The 19,357-nt window shown below is 41.1% G+C and overlaps 1 protein-coding gene across 2 annotated transcripts in view; it reads right to left on the reverse strand.

Annotated features, from left to right (window-relative positions):
- Positions 1 to 466: 466 nt before the first annotated feature.
- pam (peptidylglycine alpha-amidating monooxygenase) overlaps positions 467 to 19,357 on the reverse strand; it is a 39,421-nt gene continuing 20,530 nt past the window's right edge. The window contains exons 14-27 of one of the 2 annotated variants that reach the window (XM_058060251.2): positions 17,191 to 17,393; positions 16,710 to 16,769; positions 14,050 to 14,325; positions 12,689 to 12,818; positions 10,979 to 11,095; positions 10,024 to 10,096; positions 9,620 to 9,830; positions 9,161 to 9,364; positions 8,670 to 8,794; positions 7,107 to 7,203; positions 6,953 to 7,003; positions 5,457 to 5,675; positions 4,218 to 4,280; positions 467 to 3,572 (exon numbers count right to left, since the gene is read on the reverse strand). In XM_058060251.2, the coding sequence (XP_057916234.2) occupies positions 3,391 to 3,572; positions 4,218 to 4,280; positions 5,457 to 5,675; positions 6,953 to 7,003; positions 7,107 to 7,203; positions 8,670 to 8,794; positions 9,161 to 9,364; positions 9,620 to 9,830; positions 10,024 to 10,096; positions 10,979 to 11,095; positions 12,689 to 12,818; positions 14,050 to 14,325; positions 16,710 to 16,769; positions 17,191 to 17,393 (2,011 nt within the window). In that variant the 3' untranslated portion in view covers positions 467 to 3,390. The remainder of the gene's footprint in view (positions 3,573 to 4,217; positions 4,281 to 5,456; positions 5,676 to 6,952; positions 7,004 to 7,106; positions 7,204 to 8,669; positions 8,795 to 9,160; positions 9,365 to 9,619; positions 9,831 to 10,023; positions 10,097 to 10,978; positions 11,096 to 12,688; positions 12,819 to 14,049; positions 14,326 to 16,709; positions 16,770 to 17,190; positions 17,394 to 19,357) is intronic. The other variant, XM_058060259.2, reaches the window with a different exon arrangement.

Below are 19,357 nucleotides of genomic sequence, written 5' to 3' on the forward strand. Positions count from 1 at the left end.
CTAAGGTATGATGAGGGAAAATTGTACCTTGACATGTTTCGACTGTCATCCGCACTCTTCTTCAGAAGGGTCAGCTGGCCACTGTGGCATTTAGCAACTGTAGTTCCTGGGCACGGCCAACCGGCATTGTGGTGCTTAGCAGTACCTTGTTGCTGGTTGTCATTTATCCTATTCAGCCTCCCAGCTATGTCCTTTATACTATTGTGGAGTTGAATAATCTTTAATTTGACACGACTAACTAACTAGCGACCTCTTGTCTGGAAAATAGGTTGTTATATGTGGTACTTTAGCAACATTCCAGAAGTTCAGACGCTTAATTAAGGGGGGTTACGTCAATTGTTAGTGAATTTTATTAACAATATAATATTTCTTTATATAAATGTTTGACCTCCCAATTGAAGAGCAGACATTCCCATTCAGTTGAAAATGATGTGACATTCAAAAACACAGACAAACAACACCGGGATGCTTTGCAGACACTTTATTACACAAATAACATTGTTACTAAAATAGTACTTTTGCAGCAAAACCAGTGTGTGACAATAAATATCAACTGACGTGTGAATGCAACATTCTATTTCTATGGCATGCTTGAATACTTAATAATTACTCATTCACGTGCAAATGAAGCAACAAAGCAGAAGAACGTAAATGTCTGACAAACATGGATGGAAACACTTTCCTGTGTGGTAGCCGCGATATTTAGGAAGGCGCTTCCAAAATGTCACCTTCAACTCCATACCTGTGCTTTGTGGTGAGGGAAACATTTTATCATTAACATTGCTGGCCAAAAGCAACGTGTAAACCAGAATTGTTTATCTCTGCTGTGTATATTCCTTGATACAGTGCTGGGGACTTGGCTGTTCATTTAGTATTAGTTTATCGTTTACATTCCCACAAAACAAAATATGACTTATGTTGTTTTTCCGCTGAGGCCAGAAGAAGAAAACATATTCAGTAAAGTAGCAGCATTTTCCCTCTAATTTATCCATTTAACCGCTAATCCGAGTCTGGGTTGCAGGGGCAGCAGAGTCAGTAGGACTTTTTGGTCTCTGGCCACTGCTTCCAGTTCCACCGAGGGGACACCAAGGTGCTCCCAGGCCAGCTATGAGACATAATCCCTTCAGTCTACTCAGCCTACTGAGGAAATTCATTTCGGGCACTTATATCTTTCAGTCCCTACCCAAAGGTGCCGTGGATGAGGGTGGGAACATCATTCAATAAATCAAGAGCTTTGGACCAAAGACAGCATTACTCTAGCTTTCCCTCATTTGTGAACAAGAACCCAACTCAGGGGGTGCAATCCACCCTTTTCTGTGTGAACCATGGCTTCAGATTTGGAGGTGCTGAGTCTCATTCCAGAAGCATCACACTCAAAACCGCTGTCCCAGTAGGCCACCAAACAGGACACCCCCAAAACCTTGGGTGCGTCTAGAAATTCTGTCCATAAAAATTGTGAATCAGTGAGAAAGGGCAGCCTTGGTGGAGGCCAAAGTTCACCAGGAACAGGCTCGACTTAGGGCTGGGAAAGAAATCCAGGCCCCTGCTCCGGTTACAAAAGGACGGAATGGCACAAAGTAGCATACCACCAATCCCAAACTCCCAGAGCAGACCCCCACAGGACACCACAAGGAACACAGTCGCAGGAACACAGTGGAACACCTTTTCCAAGTCCACAAAGCACGTGTGTACTGGTTGGCAAACTACCATCTACCCTCCAGAACTGACTTTCCCAGGGTGTGATCCCAGCCTCTGGTCACTACCACCCCGGTCTGACAATTTTTTGACAACCTCAGACTCGCTGTTCCCGCTGCACAAGGTAAGTCAGTGGGATTGGGAAGGGCCTCAGTTGAGGTTAGCAGGCGTCCGTCCTCACTGTCAACAGTGCATTGCGCCCCCCTTGAAAATTGTGCTCTCTGGTCTCACCCAACTCCTCCCACACCTGAGTTTTTCCCTGGACCACAACCGAAGCTGCATGCCGCTCGGCTTGCTAGCACCTGTCAGCAACTTCAGGAGTCACACAAGACACCCATGATGAGGAAGACCCCTCCTTCAGCTTGATGGTCACTTTAAATTCTCTATTGAATTTTCCTCTCATTTAATAATGGCAGATGATGAAAAAAGGCAAAAAACCCATAAGAAAGGCACAAAATTGAAACATGAATATGTGTATCAGAATAATATGAATTTGAGTAACTGATACATGGACTAAAGATGACATGAGGACAAACAAATAACATTTTGCTACATGGAAGAATGCACTTACATTAGGGTTGTTAAAATAGTCATTCTTCAAAACTACATCATTTCTATATTTCCTTCCAAATCTACAGTGGCTGCGAAGGATATAAAAAAAAACTTTAATAAACCGAAACAAATGAGCATTTCATGAAACAAAGTACAATCACACAAATCGGAAAGGGGATAAACCAAATCCCACATGGTGTGCAAGGTGTGTTGCATAAAGACACAGGCTAGTTGAAAACAAGGCAATCAAACATCCACATCAGACATAGTAAATGTGTCCGGGTTGGTACCCCAAGTCAGTCTGCATGAATATATTCTTGTATCCTTCCTTTCACTGTTTTTCCACGGTGGTGAAATTGTTAAATAAATGAAATTGTTAGAGCAAACGTCACCCTTATCAAAATAGCTTGTATTGCTTTGCCTGAAGATGTTGGTTTTCAGTTGTGGAATATGTGTTCCTGTGTAGTTTAGGGGTTTTCTTACCGTGGGTGAATCTCTTACTTTGCGCCACAGGTTCCAATATGGCTGTAGTGGAACGTTTATGCTACTTTCCCATCTTGTTTTCTTGCTAGATATCGGGCCTTGTGATTGATAGATATGGGTCTTGTTTTATACACGGACATGAGACACGGACATGGACACCAGCGTGGATGTTCCTCCAGTTTAAATCCGAGCGTAACGTACCCAGCCTACGTAACACGTAACACACAAATGCTCATTTGTTTCACTTTTTCTTCATGTAATTTATGAAATATGACTTTATTTTCTGAAATGTTAGCAAGTCACGGTTTGTTTCAGTGTTTTGCTCTTACTAGCCAGGAAGTGGCTTTGGGTAAATGTAATTTGCTTTGTTGTTTGTTAAAATGTTTTGCACTTCTTGGCCATCGTACACATCTCATTAAAAACATTTCAGTTCCCAAAGTCATCAGAGAGTAAAAGTTCATCAGAGTGAAATGGTGACACCAACATTGTGTTTTCTTCATCCTCGTGGGCAAATGAAGGTGAAATCAATTGGCTTCAGAAAAACATTTTCTGTACAGTCCATACCTAAATATGTCCACAATAATATTGGCAGCTAACACAACAGTTACACTATGATGACTGACCGTGAAAGCAGAAGCTTGCTGACTGGTTGCATGTGTCTTAAGAGGAGGGTGGAGGCCGCGGTGGGACAGCAGAGTATTCCTCGTTCTCCGACTCGCTGCTCTCTTGCTCGTTCCTTTCCTGGTCACTTCCGTCAGTGCTCAGCTGGTCGAAGCCCTGACGACTGTAACCCTTACGGGAAGCAAAGAAGTTTCCCAGGTTCAGGCTGCCAACTGCTTTACCTGAGCGGGGTGGGAAGTTAGAACAATCCTTATTATAATAAATAATAAGGATTGTGCTCATATGTTTACATTATAAGACCCATTTTCTTTGTTTCTTTCAGCTTTTTACTGATTTTGGAGTCGCCACAATGCTACTGTCTCACCAGTGGAATAGGACCAGTGTAGAATTATAGGTTATGAGGTCATGATACTGGGCCTGATACCAGACAAACCATATGATGATCTTATTATCACATACTATTTAATCATGAGCTTATTATCACGTACTATTTAATCAAATCATTTCAAGAGTGTCCTCCTCATTAATGGTGATAAAACGTTCCATTTCTAATATTCTGTTTGCTATTTTCCCTATTTGTCTTTTGCCGGGAGTGTCAACCGCTGACATGTTGACAGAGCACAGACGGCAGCAAAACAAACGCTGTGTGTGCACGTATAATTACCTGGATGAATGAGAACACCCGACTTCATGTTTTTTTATTTGTAATACATCTGCAAACATTAAACGTGTTCCCCGTTGTCATGATGGGGTGTTGTATGTAGAATTGATTTTGTAAATACAGCCCTTTCACTGTTTCGCTGTTTCACTGTGATGAGATCCCCCTGCCCTAAACCCATACATGAAATTTTGTAGAAATACATTACCTCTGATTTTTTCCAAGATCCCTCCAACAGCGCTGGGTTCCATCTTCAGGTCCTCTCGTCGGTCTGCAGACAGACAAGAGCCAACATATTTGAGCTAAAAAAAACAACAAAGCAGAAGAGGTTGTATTGCAACCTGCATACCCAAGGGTTACTTACAATACGCATATGTATGGCTAACATACTGTACATATACTTACAGTATACAGTGTATACTGTAAGTATACGTATGTACAGTAAAGTACAGTACACTGTACCGGTATGTGTGAAATAGCCTGATATTTTGATTGTAAATACTATTTATCTTATTGGATGCAGTGGTGGTTCAATTACTCTCATTGTAAAGTTTACAAACTTTTACAAACTTGCTGAGCCTCCATATATCCCAATCATCATAGCACAAGCATGATAGCACCTCTGGCAGTAAATACCAATAAATAGCTAGTAGATCATAGCAAAACATGACTTCTTCAATGACTTTCATGTCAATGACGTCACTGTCATTTCTCCACTGATGCAAACCAAACGTCAGCATTCCAAACATTTGTTCCACTTCCAAGTCTGCCATAAAGGGGATTATGCCGATGTGAGTTCATTCCAATGAAAAAACTATGAACAATGCATTGTTTTGTCTTTTTCTGTCTTTGCATAGCTGCTGTCTCTTATTTTGTGTCTACTTTTTTTCTCTGTTTTTTCAGAGAACTCCACTGGGCATGCCTGTAGTTGATTATTGCTCTGCTACTGCGGACAGCCAGATGATACAGTATTGTTATGGTTTCTGCCACTCCTGAGTTACACATCAAGTTTGTTTAGCCCTGCAGCATCTCCTTGAAGACAGGCTTTTTGTAAAGACAGAGAAATGTGCGTTTCACGCTGTCCGTCCTCTGGGATTCATCGTGAAAAACGTCAAGTTCAGAACAAATAAATTGGAAGCTAACTCGTTAGTTTGGTAGCTTGAGCCGCGGCCGTCTCTTGAGTCCTTTCAGTGATGGCCTGTGCATTAGTGTAGGTGGAAACAAAGAATAATAGGACTGTAAAGGTCACTATGGGGGTGCTATTTCATATCTACACGGCTCTAATAATGGCAAAAATTATATTTAGAAAATCATAAACGTCATTTCTATGTTTTCTCACATTCCATTCATCAATATTGAATGCGTCTTTGCGGAAATTCACATATTGGGTTGGGTTTGTAAGCAATAAACAAGTGGGGTCCACAAAAGAACACAAGTGGATGCTTACGGTTTTTCCTCCAGCAGAAGAAGACTCCTACAGAGATGAGCAGCACAAGAGGGAGCAGCAGAAGCACAGAGATGAAAACTGGAAGGAGAGTTTGCTCTTTGTTTGACACATTCTTTTTCTTCTCATCTTGCTGTGGCTGAAGGTGCTGGGGCTTCTTTTGGACTGCTGCTGACATGTTCTGCTCAGGCTTCACCTTGGTTTGGATAAATGTCTCAATTTCTGCACACACAAGTGCAATGATTAACAGGCTTTGCATTTGTAATGAAAAAAAATATTAGGGTGACCAAACATCCTGTTTTCCCAAAACTTCCTGGTAGTATATACAGTATAGAGATATATTTTATTATAGATGGCGTTTTCATTAATTCATTCATTTTCTACCGCTTATCCTCACGAGGGTCGCGGGGGCGATGGTAGAACCTTGGTCAGCGGCATTAATCTGTTCCATAAGTTCTGACTCTTGACATTCTAAGCATTCTAACTGAATGCATTTCTCCCATTAGAAATAATGTCAATCCAAGTAGTCGCTTCCAGAAAGCCAAAAATGTTAACAAACATGTTTTTCTTTTATAGTTTTACAAATAATTATATTTATAATTATATTAGAATTATATTTATATATATCTAAGAAGTGAACAAATGTAACAGTTACTGATTGTAATAGTATCAGATGGAGGGGTAGGATTTAATAAGCTTTGCTTCTTCCTACTCCTTTTGGACATGTGGAACTGTGAACTGATTGTGTGATGCACTCAATTGTAATCTGATGCATGTTCAAATGAAATAAAACCATTACCATTACCAAATACATTTTGCATGAAGTAAACAATTCAAAATGCGTCTAAACAATGATGAATGGAAGAGATAAATAAACATTTAATCTAACTTATACCGTCATTGAAGTCTTTAAAAAAACACAATGTGGCAGCGAGATCCAACCAAATTATATGCTCCATGTATGATAATCAATATCATGGTTACTTGCTTAGTTATCCATCTGGTTCAGTTGGTCTGGGGCATCTTTTCCAGTTTATTATTTCATTCCCTCATCTTGCAGGCTCAGCATCTAAAACCTGGAGCTCATCCTTTGTATATTCAGGCTCAAAAAGATATGATTCTGGATCCTGACAAGTCTAAAAGTAGTCTGCGGCAGCAGCTCTCTGGAAGTCTGCCATGATTAATAACAGCAAACAGACACTCACTTGACACGCTGTTGTTGTTGATGGAAGTAGCACTAGATGTGAAATCAATATGCCCAGGAAAGGAGTTCCAGTAGCACTAGTATTTTATTATTCATTGTACTCTGACCTTAAAACTCATATACGTACTGGACCTTGATTATGGCACACCAGTACACTTCCGACATCAGGACTAAAATGATTTATCATGGCATCAATTTCTTTTCATTTCTATGTGAAAATGTCAGAGGTGGACTGTCAAAATTGATTTTATCCAACCTTCAAGTGTCCACCATGCTTTAAAGAAAGAAAACTCACCTTCAAGTTCTTCAACTTCAATTCCAGCTTTCTTGACTGAACGATGTGCCTCTGCAATACAGAAACAAAATAGGAAAGAAAAACAACTGAATTGTGAAACTAGTTGCATCATAGAGAAGATGCTGTGGAAACCAAACAAGACAGTATGACTTACTCTCAGCAGTGAATTTGAAGACTGTGTTGCTGCCTGCATCTCCCACGAAGATGCTGCCATTTTTGTTGACAGCAATATCATGAGGCATTTGAAACGCCTGAAAATACAGTCATAAAAAATACATTTAACTCTGAATCACATTATCTTCTTTGTGGTGTTTCCCAAAGGACTGTAATCCATGTGTGGCAGTGCTGAAGTGAGGTAACGTCATCATCAAATTTGCAATTTTTGCCAGTGGCACAGTCGACACAACGTGGCGCACCCACGCCTCTGTCCCGCCCACCAGCGCAAGTTGCAAAGACGGAGGAAAGAATGCATGGGAGCGTGTAGTAGAGTGTAATATTAATCGATCAAATGAACGCATTTCATTGCCTTTAAATGCACAGGCCCACTGATCTACGCATCAGAGGCCACCTCGTGGGACACGTCATCTGTTCCCGACAGTCACATTAAACACAGCAGCAGGCTCATCCAGGCACCGTGCTTGTGATCCACCATCATTCCTGCTCTGTCATCGGCAAATAGGAAAACCTTTGATGGCGTATTTGCGGTATCTCCTCCTCATCCTCCGTGCATGTACTCCATATTTTCAGATCATGTTATGAATGAAGATTAAAACATAAAAATATGGACAATCACAGGTAAATCCTTAAGACACCGACTGACTTACATTTATTCAACGAGCGTCTCTTTTTTTTTTCTTCTATTTTGTTTCTCTTTGAACGAGATTCATGAGATGAGATATGCCAATGAGAAAAGCCGAATTAACGTCCGTATCGGATGCCATGGCTGTTTGTGGTTGGCTGAGAGATGTGACGTCATTAGTTGGCATCATACTTTCAGTTACCGTCAGGTTGAGTTCCCATTATGATCTGACGTTGATCTGACATCAGATGTGATGGGACAATTAATACAAAAATGTCCATGTTGGTTCAGACGATTACATTAAATAGTGGTTACTGTGATTGTTTATTGCATTGAAATGTGGCTGACACTCTGAAAAACCTGCCTGTGAGGTTTTGGTGACGTCTGTGCATTGTGCGCCTGTCAGTCAATTTACCACTGCGCAGCATGCGCTTAGCCTGTGCTTAGCCTGCGCCGAGAATAGACCAGGTCAGAGCTGGCAAGCTTGCAGTGCACGTCTTGTCACAAAATTTTCACTGCGGCAAGCTGATGGCGCACCAGATCACTAAATTGGCTATACACAGTGGTGTGCTGGACGAAATTACAACTGCATGGGTTGCACCACACTCGGCCCACTTGCGCTGCGCCACGAAAATAGAGCCCACCCTCTTAAAGCTTTCGATCAGCTGATGAACAACCTATTTCAGTTTAATGTTTGTTTGCAATAAATTGATTACTCAAACATTTTTTGTCTTCTTCCCACTACTTGCATTTTGAGGCTCTTAAGATGTGTGAAATATGATGTATTAAATGTAATTTTTCAAACTGGTCTTACAATTTGGATTTTTGACATTTCTAGCGACATTATGTGACTGTGTATGTTACAATAGCATTTCTAAGAGACACACAAACATTTGTGAGGTGATAAGGTTTCTTTACCCTCTTCTTCGGGATGAAGGTATCCACAATATCCTTAGTTGAATAGTTTATTGCAAAGCCACTTGGAGGAGGGGGGTGTCCATACATAGATTGCCCATTCACTGCAAAGATGAGGCTGTCTTCACCTAGACACACACATGCGCACACACGCAACAATGAAAATGTTTTCTCTAACTGTGTGATACATTTTCTGTCTGTAGCCTATTATGTTTTTATGTGTAATGTTTATGTTGTACTGCTGCCACTTGGACCAAGTCATTCTTTTTGATGCCAATGCGTTTTTAACCTGGTTGAATAAAAAAATACAATACAAAAAAAACCCTAAATGTCATTATTAGCAGTATCTATTTTTGGAGAATGTACTACTGTTAAAAATAATCCCATTGCTAATTAAATAAAATAATACAAATCATGGAGCGACAGATGAAATCGGTTCATTGTCGGAGAAAAGCTGTAATTTTCTTATTGGCCAGCTTGGTGGATGAACTCACCCCCAACAGGGAGGAAGGTGATAGCATAGACGCTGCCGCCAAACTCCTCTTTCTTGATTTCCTTGACAAACTCTCCATTGTGGGCTGTGAAGCACTGAATGCGTCCGTTCTCGCGGTCAGCCACACACAACTCGTTTCTCTCAGGAAGAAATGCCAGACTGTGGGGGATCCGAAAGGGTATATGTCTCCTCCTGTCTGATGAGCCTAAATGATAAAAGGATTGCCAATAATGTTATGGCCATATTCATGGAAATATGTTTATTACCTCGAGCGGGGAGGTTATGTTAGACAATACATGAGAATGTGCTTGATGATATGATTGATGACATGAGCCACATAGCCTATTGATGTGTCTGTACTTTTTCAACAGGCTCAGCAAGTGGACAAATCACACCATGAAATAAAGTGTGAGTGTGTGTGTGTGTGTGTGTGTGTGTGTATCTAGAGCAATGGTCCTACCAGCTCCCCACTCAGAAAGGTATTTGCCATCAGCAGAAAACTTCAGTATCCTGGCATTACAGTAGCCGTCAGACACAAAAATGTTCCCCGTTTGGTAGTCAACAGCCACGTCGGTCGGCTGACAGAAATGGCCGTGGTCACTTCCTGCCGTGAACGCCTCGCCCAGTGACAGCAAGGTTCTGTCGCTGCCATCACTGCTCACTTTTAAAACCTGAGGAGCGTATGACAGACAATACTTATAGTGCAGGCGCATGATCATTTCTTTTATGATTAAAAAAATATTTCTTACTAATTAAAGATCAGGACAACACTATTATTAAAATATGTTACCCTTATGACAATATTGAAAAAAGACAAAAACAGTGTTATCAGCTACATAATAAAAAAGGGTTAATTGATCCTACCTGATGAAGAGCCACATCAGTTACCCAGTAATTATTGTCCATGTCTGTTGTTATTCCGTGAGGTAAGTAAAACCTGCAAGATTGGAGCGAAAAATAGCTATAACTGAGCATGTAATAGCTGAGTGATATGAACTGTTTACTACTATACTGACATCGTAATGGCACTGTACACTTCTGCCTATACCGAGGACACAAGTGATTACATATTCCTGTAGCAGTGCTTGCATTAGATGGAATATAATGTCAGATTTTGACAGTTTAACTGGGCAAATGTCAAATATTTTTTACCTGCTGTATGCGTGTTGAGTAAAGTCAGTCGTGCATTGCCCTACAGCGAGAGTGCATCAATTGAGGTGCAAACTGTTTATATGGTTTATTGTATCCATATTTATCAATATATATTTACATTTGTTTCTTTTGATTTCTTTTGCAATGCATATTGTTATATACGTGACCGGATATGAAGGCTTTATAGGCGGAATACTAAGTATTGTATGCATTAATCTACTGCCTTGTTTTAGCTGTTTTTATTACGCACAGAAAAGAGAAAGTCATGTGTTCAAGATTGCAGCTGATGGGCAAAATTCCCCAAAAAGTGCAGATTTCCTTCAAGCGTGTACCCATTAAACCAAGCCATTGACATTATTATAATACATATTAGGAATAACCAGCATGAAATATTTGTAATGGATCAGTGGATTGTAATAAAGAGAAAAGTGTCGGTCACTGCCACAGCAACCCTGCATTTTGACATCTTGACCAGCCAAGTCATCTTTGTGCTTTGTGTTAACATAACATGCTGTTAAGCTCATTTTGTCAAAGTGTGACTGTCAGCATGAGTAGTTGTCTGTCTGTCTAATTGCTGGTGAGTCCATTAGCTTCCCCTTGGCCACAGCCAAGTGTGAGTGATGTTGTACTTCATCTTTTATATTGATTTCATTCACATTAGACTTACATATTTCTTCCAGAAGCCTTGATGATGTTGCCATTGTCAGCATTCACAACCAGAATAGTGGACTGCTGAATAGGGCCAGAGAACCTCTGCTGGTATGCAGCTTGGCTGTCAAAAGAACTTAAACGCAAGGGAAAAAATTGTCAGTTTCATATTTTCATATACAGAGACAACATTCATTTCCAATACAGTGGAACCTTTGTTAGCATCATTGATCCATTCCAGAAGGTCTGACTCTAATCAAAAAATACTCCAAAAAGAAATAATGTGAATTCAATTAATCTCTTCCAGAAAACCAAAAATCTTAGAAAACCATTCTAAATGCATATAAATAATGAATGAAAGGAATAAATGAAGGTTACTTTTACCTTCATTGAAGTCAGCAAGACATGAAACGTCAGCAAGATCAACACGGAAACCACTTTGCTGTTCTGCTTTGATGGAAAGTGCAAGTGCCAGCATTTGATAAAGAAGGTGAGAAACACTACTAAATTGCAGAAATAACTCTCAGAAATAACAATAATGCAAAACAAAAAGGTGGTGCTAGGTTGATCTTGCTGCTACATTGTGTCTTTGGAAATACTCTTCAATGAAGGTAAAAGTAAAATTGTGAAAAGGAGGTGAAGAAGCACGCAGGCAGGATGGAACGGGTGGAGAAAAGTGTCAGGCGTGATGTGTGATAGAAGAGTTTCAGCTAAAATGAAAGGAAGGGTATACAAAACTGTGGTGAGACCAGCCATGTTGGATGCTGAGGTTCTCATTGGGAGTGACCAGGATGGATAGGATCGGGAACGAGTACATCAGAGGGACATTACATGTTAGAGGCCTTGGAGATAAAGTCAGAGAGGCCAGACTGAGATGGTTAGGACATGTCCAGAGGAGAGATAGTGAATATATTGGTAGAAGGTTTATGTTTAGAGCTGCCAGGTAGGAGGCGGAGAGGAAGACCAAAGAGGTTTATGGATGAAGTGAAGGAGGACATGAGGGTAGTTGGTGTGAGAGACAGGGTTGGATGGAGGTGGTTGATTTGCTGTGGCGACCCCTGAAGGGAAAAGCCGAAATAGAAAGAAGAAGACCACTATAATTGTAAAACTGTAAATATGCGTTTTGTGTTAACATTTTTGAGAGTGAACCGCTGGTGACATCATGCGCAGGCGACAAAGTTCACTTCTGGTTCCTGTTTCTATGTAGTGGTAAGCTAATAGGATGCTCATGAGGATGTTTCGTTATAAAAATACATGAAAGACATAGTTCAGACTCATGCAGTGTATTAACAACACGCCAAAACGGGGACTGTATTGTCAGCTAACCAGAGAATGTACACCAACCAAGACCAAATTTTGGTGTCAATTTGTTGCATGTTATTTTGGTCAAGAGTGCTTTTGGAGCTCACATACATTCGGAACATATTGTATACTTTCAACAGATCAGGAGAACTGTGGATCAAAGCAATGGAATTTTGAATGGTGAAGAGGATTCATTGACTTTGTATTGGCCATTGTTGTTCCCTCAAGTTGTGCTGACTTGGCCTTTTGCTTCTGGCAACATGTCTGGAATAAGAAGTCGTATGGCCCTGAGAGATCAGTCCAATGCATCATCTGGCAGCTAACACAGGGTGTTTATTTCTTTAAGATGCATTTAGACCTTGCTTTGAAAATACTCCAACAACACAAACAAATGCAATGATCTTGAAGATATTTTGCAGCAACTTACTCTGGCCCCCAATGGTGGTCACCTCTGTGAAAAATAACCAAATTGGAATCCAAATCGATGGCAAGTCCTGACACCTGTCCCAGCTGGAGAGAATCCTGTGGCCAGGCTGGATTCTGCTCTAGATGAACATCTAAAGATATTCAAACAGGTAAACAAAGTTACTATTCGTTGTTAGAGGACAAAATACACCAGAAAATGCTCAGTGGCTGAGATATTTTTTTGTCAAAAAGGGGTCATTGGTGCAAGTACGCAATAGAGGATATCCTGTTTAGTGCAGTTTTAAGCCGTGGTGGTGGTATTAAAGCGCTCCACAGCAAGCAGGAAGGACTTCGTGCACAAGGTTACGCATTAAAGGGAAATTTTAACGCATGCCCCCCCACACACACACACAGTTAAAGTTCCACATGTGAAAATTGTAAATAGTTCATGGCGTTATAGTTCCATCCATCCATCTTCTACTGCTTATCCGGGGCGGGTCGTGGGGGCAGCAGCCCAGGTATGGAAGCCCAGACTTCCTCAGCCACTTTGTCCCGGCGGATCCTGAGGTGTTCCCAGGCCAGTTGGGAGGCTGATAGGTTAATGTTATATGAGGTTATCATATATTTGACTGTGAACACATTTAAGTATTATCTTTGTATATATGTATGTGCCCTGTATCCTGCTGGCCTTCTGCTGAGTGTGAATGGAACAAGACACTCAAGATTGTGAAGAGGAAACAAAAAACATCTGACCATAGCGGCACGCAGAGGCACGACGAAGTCCACCAATTGTTTTCTTATGATACATCTAAATGCAATCAACTGTTTTTCTTGTGTAAGCTTGATCACTTCACATTGCAACTGCCACTTCCCTGTCCTTTAGGGCTGCATGCCGAGTACATCTCTTCCGTTCTCCTCGCAGTGGCAAAGGGTAGCCCTGACAGAGACCAACCCTCATTGGGAATGGGTCCGGGTTATTGCAAGTAATGCGAACCAAACTCTGATGCCGGTCATACAAGTAACGAACAGCCTAATTTAGCTGGTGCGATATCCCATATTGCCGAAATACTCCCCAGAGAATTCCCTAAGGAGCACGATCGAATACCTTCTCCAACTCCACAAAACACATATAGTCTGGTTAGGCAAACTCCCATGCACCCTCAAGGATCCCGCTGGGTGTATAGAGCTGGTCCATAGTTCCATGACCAGGACGAAAACCACACTGCTCTTTCCTGAATACAAGATTCAACTATCCGGCGGATCCTCCGCTCCAGAACCCTTGAATAGACCTTACAGAGTTACACAACAGTCGATCACGGGATACAGAATACAGAGGGTTGTTTCAAAGTCACTAAAGAAACCGATATGGCTTCCTATACCCACCTTGTCTTTGAGATGGCAGCTTGCTTTTTGGTAGCTTTGGCGTTGCCTCAAGCTGATGGAATTTGTGCACTCTGTTTCTCATCAAAATAGGATCCCTGCTGGTTTGGAAGGCAAGTGAAGCGCTGGGAGAGCCCATGTTTTTCTTTTGTATTAAGCTATGAATCTGAGCCACCAGCTCAGGTTGGACCCTCTGTATTTGGCTGGGGTTGTATTTAGGTATATGTACTACATCCTTGTGCTGGCCTAGCAGTTTGGACATTAGAGAAAATAGGTCACCTGCGCATACAGAGAGAGATGGAAAAGATGGAAAGAACATTATAGGAAAATAGGCAGAGATTGATTTAACAGGGCAAGTTTGAAGTGTTAGTCATCTGATTAAAAATGCATTCATTCATTCATTCATTCATTCATTCAAAAAGATATATTTTTTTAAATTTATAAATGTATTGTTCATACATGGCATGCATAAAAAAACCCTTCTATACACGACTTGTACTATGTAATTTGCACTGGGAGTTAGTAATCTCAATCACAGAAATGATTGGCCAGTTAAGAGATTTTAAACATCTTGCCATTTACTCCCATTGCTAACGTCCCACTTAGAATGCACCATATTTTCCAGACTATCAATTGCACTTTTTTCATGGTTGTTTTTAAATGTGAATTCATACTGACTTGCCAGCTGCATGATGGTGCTCTAGATGTGGAATGAGATCGGGAGCTTGGTGAACTTCCATACCGGCAACTTACTTGATGGACTCGCTGGCTTTTTATTTAATTTAAGCTTTTCAGCCTCCCAGGTATGTTTTTATACAATTTTGTAGCCGAATAAGTGTTGATGTGTTACATTTAACACATAGTAGTCACTTATTTCGGCTGTTGTGTGTGCTGTTGTGCAGTTTAATAATTTGACTTTCTAGATTAAATGTTGGATATGTAAAATGTTCTTGATCATGAATTTGTGGAAATATAATTTCTAAATAAATATGACGTATAGTCCAGTGCGACTAATATATTTTGTTGTTTTTTCCTCGTCAAGGACACATTTTTTGACTGATGCAACTTTTTGTCTGGAAAATACAGTAAGCTTAGTTAATAAAGTTAGTTAGTCAGCAGGAAAAATAGAAGAATAAACAGGATCACGTAACATGCTGCTTCAAATGCAGCTTCAAGTGCAGTGGTTCTCAAACTTTTTGCAGTTGCGTACCCATTCGCACATTTGACCTGAAACCATGCATCCCCTACTCCTGCAACCTGCAAAAAGGCTAAACAAATTTAAAACAGGTTCAGTATGGCTGTCGGGTGAGGAGGATGGCGCCTTGAAAGCAGATTCAAAATAAATAAATAGATAAACAAATAAGTAAATACAGTATAAACAGTATCGACACTTGCATCCCACTGTATGGCAGAAACAACCCCAAACCTGTCATCATCATAACCTGTCAAGTTATGGCGATATGGAGAGGGGGTAGTATTAAAAAGGTCTACTTCTTCGTACTCCTTTTTGGACATCTATAAGGGTGAATTGCAAACTGTAAACGATATGCATGATTGAAATAAATTAAACCATGACTACATAAAAACCATAAAACACTTTTATCTTAACTCATTTAAAATATTGAACACAATTACTTGATTAATTAATTTATAGTAATTCCGCATCAAAAATCTATATAAGAAATCATCTTACATATATTTATTATTATTAAGTATTTTTTATTATATATTATTTATTTATTATTAATTATATTACATTATTTCAGATTTGATTCCAGTCCATGTTGGCATCCTTCCGTATGAATGGGTTGAATCTAAGCTTCACTTTTTTTGTCCACTCACGATAGCTATTCTGCATATTAATTTAGTAGTACAACAATCAGTCATCTGTATCTGTATTACAAAAGTACATACAGCCAATGATAAAGTCTCATTTTTTTAGGTAATCCCTACTCACGGTGACAGGCTTTCACAGTGAGGGGATTGAATCCCCAATATAAATTAACTATGCAACTTAATGCACAAAATAATCATCAAACTTACTTATGTGTTCATATAATTCACATAGAGCAACTTTGTGCTGCGTCTCCTTTCTGCTCTGTTCTGCTTACTTCAGAGGCATTCATAATTGTGTTCTCTGTGTAATTGTGAGCAGGGACAATATCAAGCCTCTGTAAATATACTATCTCCTTAAAATAAATTAGTTGTATTTTTAGCCTATTAAAAAAACTGCAGGCAAAAAATTGGCACCCAGGCCGCACTTTAGATACCCCTGACGTAGGTCACTCTCTCAGACATTTAAAAGGACTGCACGTCTTGTTGTGATATTAATATTGTACGCCAGTTGGAAAATGTATGCAAACAGAGGAAACCGACGAACATTTAGCCATAAATCTTCAATGTTAACCAAAAAACTGACTATGCGTACACTAACCAAGGTTCTACCAAGACAGTACTGTCTGTGGCAGCCCACAGGTGTGATCTCCTGTGTCTGAAATCGCAAAACTGTGAAGATATAATTTCATTCTTGGATATATAACATACAAATCAATTGTAATATGACAAAATCTGTTCTACCCCCACAGTTCAAGTTGTTACTGTAACTTTAATGTTAATACATAGTAATACATTCATAAATGAGTCAAATATTTGTTCAGACTTACCCTGATTGAGAAGCTGCACTTCACTGGTTAAATCCGGCATTGGTGTGCTGTCCTTGTGCCCTGGGGGAGAGTGGAAAGGTCTACAATTGTGCATTCAGAGCCCTACTGCATGGCTACAATGAGTTTGTCTGGGTCTGGCAGATTACTATATATTTTTTTTGTTGGTCATATTGAAACGCCGGAGATCCTGCACGGTGCCTGAATACTTTAAGCTCTGTAAATGATATGACATTCACCATAAGTGGGTAATAATTTTTAAATGTGAGATAATATACTGTAGGTAAAATGTACAGCATGCATGCGGCACTATTAGAAAGCCCATAATTCCGACATGTTTATGTCTTTATCCTTGAACACACCACAATTATGTGTTCTACAAGGCGCAAAAGATAAGGCATTTTTCTGGAATGGCCTATTGCCAGTACAGTACGTTTACAAATGTAACCTTCCTAATAAACCCCAATCTACAAATAAAATGTACCTGTTGTACTTGAGTGTCCTCCCATATGCATCATGGAGTTGATGCGATCTGGACTGACAGCAATGGGAATATTGGCGTCAGATGGAATGTGATGAAACAGTTTGGCAGGGCCAGGCTCCATGCAGCTCATATAAGGAACGGCATGTTTGCTGTCCATGTAGTACATGATATAGAAGTTGCACATTTCATCATCAGAGGTGCCACTGCAGTAAAAACACACAACAAATTGATGTAAAAGTCAATGATGTGGCAGTGAGTATGTGGCCCAAATGTACTCATACAAATATGCTGTCATTCATGCTTAGTGATGAAGAGATACACTGTATTATACTATAAATAATAATTATAATCAGTAACACTTGTAACACTACTTTCACAGGTCAAACAATGATCAATTATACCAGGGATTTTCAGGCTCAGGACCTCACAGCTGATGGAAAAGCAACTCCATACTATATAGTGTATATTGTATGAAAATGTACTTTATATTAAACTGAGCTCAGTAACACTGTACATGGCTTTTGTTGTGCACCTTGGAGTTGTGGTCAGAGGTTTACACACAATCATCATGGGTGTGAATGTCAAATCAAAAATGACCATTCTTTTTTCTCAGGTGGAATGAACATACTACATCTTCAGTGATTTTTTAAATCAAGAACTGTGAGCATAAATTTGGCTGTACGCCTCACTGCTCTCTGTGCTCAAAATCTGCCTTTGCTACCTCAAAATTAAGGCACAAATTTAGTCATCATCTTCACTCAATGTTGAAGAGATGTGTCAGCCAAGTCAGTCCCTCAGCATCCAGAGCCTTGAGGAATTCAACCCCTGGAGCTTTGCCACTGAGGAGCATTTTGACCACCCCAGATACCTCAGCCACAGTGATGGAACTGTCTGCGTATGTGTCGTCTGACTCTGCTTCCTCTATGGAAGATAGGACCTATTGAGAAGGACCTCAGAGTATTCCTTCCACTGTCAGCAGGCCCCCGTCCCCACTGTAAACAGTGTGGACACTGCTTCCCCTTTCTGCAGCATCGGACGGTTTGCCAGAACATCTTCGAAGCTGACTGAAAGTCGTGCTCCATGGCCTCAACAAATTCCTCCAACACCTGAGTTTTTGCCTCGACCGTGCCCAAAGCTGCATGCCGCTTGGCCTGACGGTACCTGTCAGCCGCTTCAAGAGTCCCACAAGCCATCCTTGCTTGATTGGACTCCTTATTCAGCTGGACGGCAGCCCTGACCTCTGGTGTCCACCATCGGGTTCGGGGCCTGCCGCCACAACTGGCATCGACCACCTTGTGGCCACAGCTCCGACCGGCTGCCTCAGCAATGGAGACACTGAATATGGCCTATTTGGATTCAATATCCTGGTACTCCTCCGGGATGCAGGCTAAGCTCTGCCGGAGGTGAGAGTGAAATACTTGAACAGGAGATGCCGCCAGATGTTCCCAGCACACACTCACTACACGTTTGGGTCTTGCAGGTCTGTCCGGCATTCGGCCCCGCCATCTAATCCAGCTCATCACCAGGCTGTGATCAGTTGACAGCTCATCCCCTCTCTTTACCCGTGTGCCCAGAACATGCGGACGCAGGTCTGATGATACGACTACAAAGTCGATCATAGACCTGCGCCTAGGGTGTCCTGGTGACAAACACACTTATGGACATCCTTATGTTCGAACATGGTGTTAGTTATGGTCAAACTGTGGTTCGCACAGAAGTCCAATAACATCAAACTGCATGGGTCCAGATCAATCACGCCCCTCAAGGTCACATTGTCATTGCCCACATGGGCATTGAAGTCACCAGCTGGGGTGCTCTCCATCACCCCCCTCATAGACTCCAATTACGCTGAACTGCCATTTGGCGCGTACGCACAAACGACAGCCAGAACCCTTTCCCCAACTCGAAGGAGTTGAAGGGAGATGACTCCAACACAGAGGCACCAAGCCAGGGTGCTATTAATAAGCCCACACCAGCTCGCCGCCTCTCCCCTGCAGCAACTCCAGAGTAGAACAAGGTCCAGCTCCTCTCAAGGAGTTTGGCTCCAGAACCCAAACTGTGGGTAACTGACTATGTCTAGTCAGAATGTCTCAACCTCTCGCACAAGTTCGGGCTCTTTCCCCACCAGAGACGTGACATTCCATGTCCCAAGAACCAGATTTGGCCG

Source organism: Doryrhamphus excisus, linkage group LG10 (genome assembly GCF_037039965.1).
Source record: "Doryrhamphus excisus strain RoL-2023G ecotype Guam linkage group LG10, RoL_Dexc_Guam_v1.1, whole genome shotgun sequence".
Taxonomy (NCBI): Eukaryota; Metazoa; Chordata; class Actinopteri; order Syngnathiformes; family Syngnathidae; genus Doryrhamphus; species Doryrhamphus excisus.